Source organism: Charadrius vociferus, unplaced genomic scaffold (genome assembly GCF_000708025.1).
Source record: "Charadrius vociferus isolate BGI_N301 unplaced genomic scaffold, ASM70802v2 scaffold356, whole genome shotgun sequence".
Taxonomy (NCBI): Eukaryota; Metazoa; Chordata; class Aves; order Charadriiformes; family Charadriidae; genus Charadrius; species Charadrius vociferus.
The window spans coordinates 192,563-196,602 of NW_009648717.1; the positions used below are offsets into that span (position 1 = coordinate 192,563).

General features: G+C 48.7%; 1 protein-coding gene across 1 annotated transcript in view; it reads right to left on the reverse strand.

Annotated features, from left to right (window-relative positions):
* SIN3A (SIN3 transcription regulator family member A) overlaps positions 1-4,040 on the reverse strand; it is a 37,558-nt gene that overhangs the window by 20,055 nt on the left and 13,463 nt on the right. Inside the window, exons 3-5 of the mRNA XM_009886670.1 lie at positions 2,973-3,149; positions 1,365-1,471; positions 601-883 (exon numbers count right to left, since the gene is read on the reverse strand). Of these exons, the coding sequence (XP_009884972.1) occupies positions 601-883; positions 1,365-1,471; positions 2,973-3,149 (567 nt within the window). The remainder of the gene's footprint in view (positions 1-600; positions 884-1,364; positions 1,472-2,972; positions 3,150-4,040) is intronic.

Below are 4,040 nucleotides of genomic sequence, written 5' to 3' on the forward strand. Positions count from 1 at the left end.
TCTTTCCCAAAAAATGTCCGATCCGAAACCAAAACTTTAAGCAATGCAGAATCTACCAAAGAACTAATCAAGCTCTTCTAAAGGCTTAATGGCCCCAAGCATTTGAAACCACACGCACGTTTTCACACCAAGAGCAACACCGTTATCACAGCCTCTGTTTTATGGAGAATTTCTTGGGACTTCAGTTATTCTGAGACAATATACGCAAAAGCAGGCAACGCGTGCCCGGCGCTTTAACCAGGAAGCCCTTCTTGCGAAAGTCAAACACATTTCAGGGACCTTTTCCCTGGGGCCGCTGGATCGCTCTTTGCATAACGCGTGTACATTTTACCAGATGCTCGCAGCATCCTTCAGTTTCCCACTGAAAGCAACAAGGCTTTTCCAAACCCTTATTTGAATTATTGTCAAGTCAACTACGACGCAGCTTGAAGTTTGAAAAGGAGAAACTAATCCAGCAGCAGAAGCGCGACACAGGCCGGTTCGCAACTACTACGGAAGAGCAGCGCGGGGGTTCCTTTTTCGCTCCTCTAGCTCCTCACCACTTTCAGCTGGAGGCAGCAGCATCCCCGTCTTACCCATGTGTCATTCAAAGCCTCTCACCTTGCTGATTTTGGCAGGCGGCGGCTGCGGCGCGGGCTGTGCTGGTGTTGGGGTTGATTGCGCGGAAGGCTGCGACTGATGCTGCTGGTGGGGCTGCGGCTGGGGCTGCAAGCCGTGAGTGGGGATCTGGTGAACCTGCCCGGGCGTTGTCACGTTCACCATATCGTTCGTCTGCACCTCGATCTTGTAACCAGGCGGCAAGAAGGTGTTGAAACCCATGATCAAGTCCGGGTGGCCCTTGAAGAGCTGTGACACGCGGCTGATCACTCCCGGAGTGTCAATACTGAAGAAGGAATAAGATCAAAGCGTCACGATCCTCTAAGACGCTCTCAGCGATACACCGAGTTCTCCGCACAAGAATTTTCCAGTGGAATTTTTACCTCATCACCTCTAACGTACGAAACGAAGCAAAAGTGATTCTCATAAATACATCGCTGAACTTCAGAATGACACGAGAATTATTTCATTAGCCCAGACGGCATTTTCTATCTAGGAGATCTCGTCCCAAGCCTGACCATTATTAACGGGCAGACAACCAGATGAATCAGCTAGCAAGGCTGAACTCGTGAACTCCCACTCCGAGCGGAGATTTCGTAGAAACGAAGGGACGCGTTTAACTTTCAGAAAAGAAAGCGCACGGCTGCTTTTACGCTGCTGCTAGAGCTGTGTCACGCTGCACACGGAAGGACAGAATTTAGCTCCTGCTCTGCGCCCCCGTGCCCTCTTTCTAACCCGCAAGGAAGAAGCAAAATGCAGCTTATTACCTTTGAGATTTAAATTCCTTCATAATATCCAAGAAGTCATTGTAGACCTGTGGCTGGCTACCAAACTGCAGCTTCACCTGGTCAAGATAAGACAATGCATCCTCCACCTGGGGACAGACGAGACAGGTTATATTAGCAGAGAGAAGATTTTTCTTCCACCTCCCGTTGTTCTGCAAAACACACATTATTTGAAAACACAGCTGTTAGCCCTCAGCTTGGGCGGGGAATTAAGGAGCAAAAAGATCATGAGCCTGGTTAGTGTACTACCAGCACCACTTGAATAAGAGATACTCACTCCCCACTCCTGGCTCACAAGAGAAAACTGTACCAAAAAGAAACAAAAAGGAAAAAAAAAAAAAACAAAAGCAACAACACAGATCAGCAGAATTACTCGGAGAGAAAAAAAAAAAAACAAAAACAAACCCCACCCCATACTCCAAATTTACCATCACTGAAGTGACTGCTAGGATAAACAGAACTAGACTGAGTATTTTTCCTGCATTCACGTGTGGAAATTATTACGAAGCCTAAGAATAAGCAGAAAGTGGAAATGACATATTCCGCGTAGCAGATCTCTGCCAGGCGGACGCTTGCGCTTTTTTTCTAAAAGCCAGACATTTCAGTTCGACATATAAGGGTTTCGAAAATGGCAACTGTGGGCGGTAAATTGTTTTACACCTCAAACAGCAAGAAGTTTATGAACCGTTCGTGTACCAACATCCAATTTTCAGATGTACTGAAGGAACAGCCACAGCCTAAAACGAGAGCCCTGGGTCGCTATCGCCTCCGACAGCCAGGCCACACGCTCGTCAGCTGCGAGAGCTACGCACAGGACCTCTTTTTCGGCTGAAATTAAACGACAGCAAAGGAAGAAAGCCCCAGTCTTACATCGGCAGAGGACTTGCCATCGATTTCACCGGGAGAAAAAGAACCACACATTAAGAAACCATTTTCAGGGGGTCTCTAGAAATGAAGCGCGCTACATTCGGCGAAAGGAAAGAGCCTCTCGCCCAACGAGGCAGTGGGTTCCACCCAAACTGGAAGAGACTTGCCCTGTATTTGGAAGAGACTAAGAAATAGGCATCGCTTTATATACGTGTGCCTTCTCGCTGAACCAAACGTAGCCGCTTCAATGGGTTATTTTTGGTGGAGTTTTCTCTTTTTTTTTTTTTTAAAGATTTTACAGCGCATAATCCGAGAATAGAGCTTTCCTTACTCCCAAATTACTCCCACGCAACCACCCACATAAGCCATGTGTTCGGAAAAGCACCAAATGTTTTGGCAATTTAACCCATTCATAGGAAAACCCAGATCAATACTTCCTCCTTTCCCTTCCTGCCCCTGATTTTTTCCTATCAAGTCCATATTATTTATTTTTTTTTTAAATTAGGGGTATTTGAAACAAGAGGGTTTTGGCAGAAAGAGGAGTCCCTTTCTGCATTCAATAGCTTTCCGAAGAGGAGAAGCCTTGTCAAGGAAGCTTTTAGGAGGTCCCCAACCGGCTTTGGAGGGAGGTCTCCCCTACACACCGCAGAGAAAAAGGTCCCCGCGTTGCCCCAGGATTTAGGCAGAGGTCGGTTGACTTAAGGCAGCGATGCTCGGCGTTACCTTGAGCCTCTGGAACTGCTGCTGGCCCTGGACGGGGACAGCCGGGGGGGGGGGGTGAGCGTGGCTCTGCACCACTTGGCTCCCGTGAGGCTGCACCGGCGCCGCGTGGTGGTGGCCGCTGTGGACGGCGGCGATGGCTGGCCCATGGCTGCCCGAGCTCTGCGGCACGGCCGACACCTGGAAAGGCAAAGAGGACATGACGTACGGCCGCGGCTTCGCAGCCGCCTCCACTCGCTGCGGGGGACGCAGCAAGATGAGTCTTCCCAGACCCGGAGACACAAGTTAAGATTTTAAGGAAGCAGAAAAGGGTCGGTTTGAACTTAAAACCGGAGCACGAACGCTAACAGGCTGACTCGAAACACGTGTTTTGTTTTCTTCAAGAACAGCCCGGAGGTCTGAAAACAAAACAAGACAACTCTCATCCTACACTCCAAAGAGAGGAGAGCCCTCTCTGCAAACACGTTGCAAACGCAGGTTCCTTCCAGCCTGCGGACTCACTGGTTGTCTAGTCGCTAACACTAACATAAAGACCAGAAAAAGCAGCGTGAAATGGGGGTTTCAGTCTGATAGAGTAAAGGTTCTCTATCTTCTCTAAAAAAGCCACTTAGTGTCACAAGCGATAATTAGAACGAATGACTCTTACAGGGCTTCCACACTCCTGAAGTCAAACTGGAGCTCTCCGGCCCCAGCAGACTCGGGGGGGAAAACTCAACTTGCGATCTCCCCTAGGAAACCAGGGAAGGGGAGAGAAGGCGCGCGCCTTTCGGGCCCCCTTCATCCATTCAACCAGAAAAGTTTTAATTTGGAAAATCCATTAAAACACCTTTTAAAAAAAAAAAAATTAAAAATTACTTTCCGTTTTCCCCAAAATTAGTTTTCCATTCGAGCCTCTTTTAGATGGGGTATACTTTTTTAATCCTTCTCAGGAACAAGAAACGGTTTGCTCGCTGGTCCATTCAAGTTCTTTTCAGGAAGGACTGCCAGCACAAACACCCCCTCCGCCAGTCCCTGCCAGTCCCTGCCCGCAGGCTCTTCGGCTCCGTGGCCGCCACTATCAGTGTGCACATC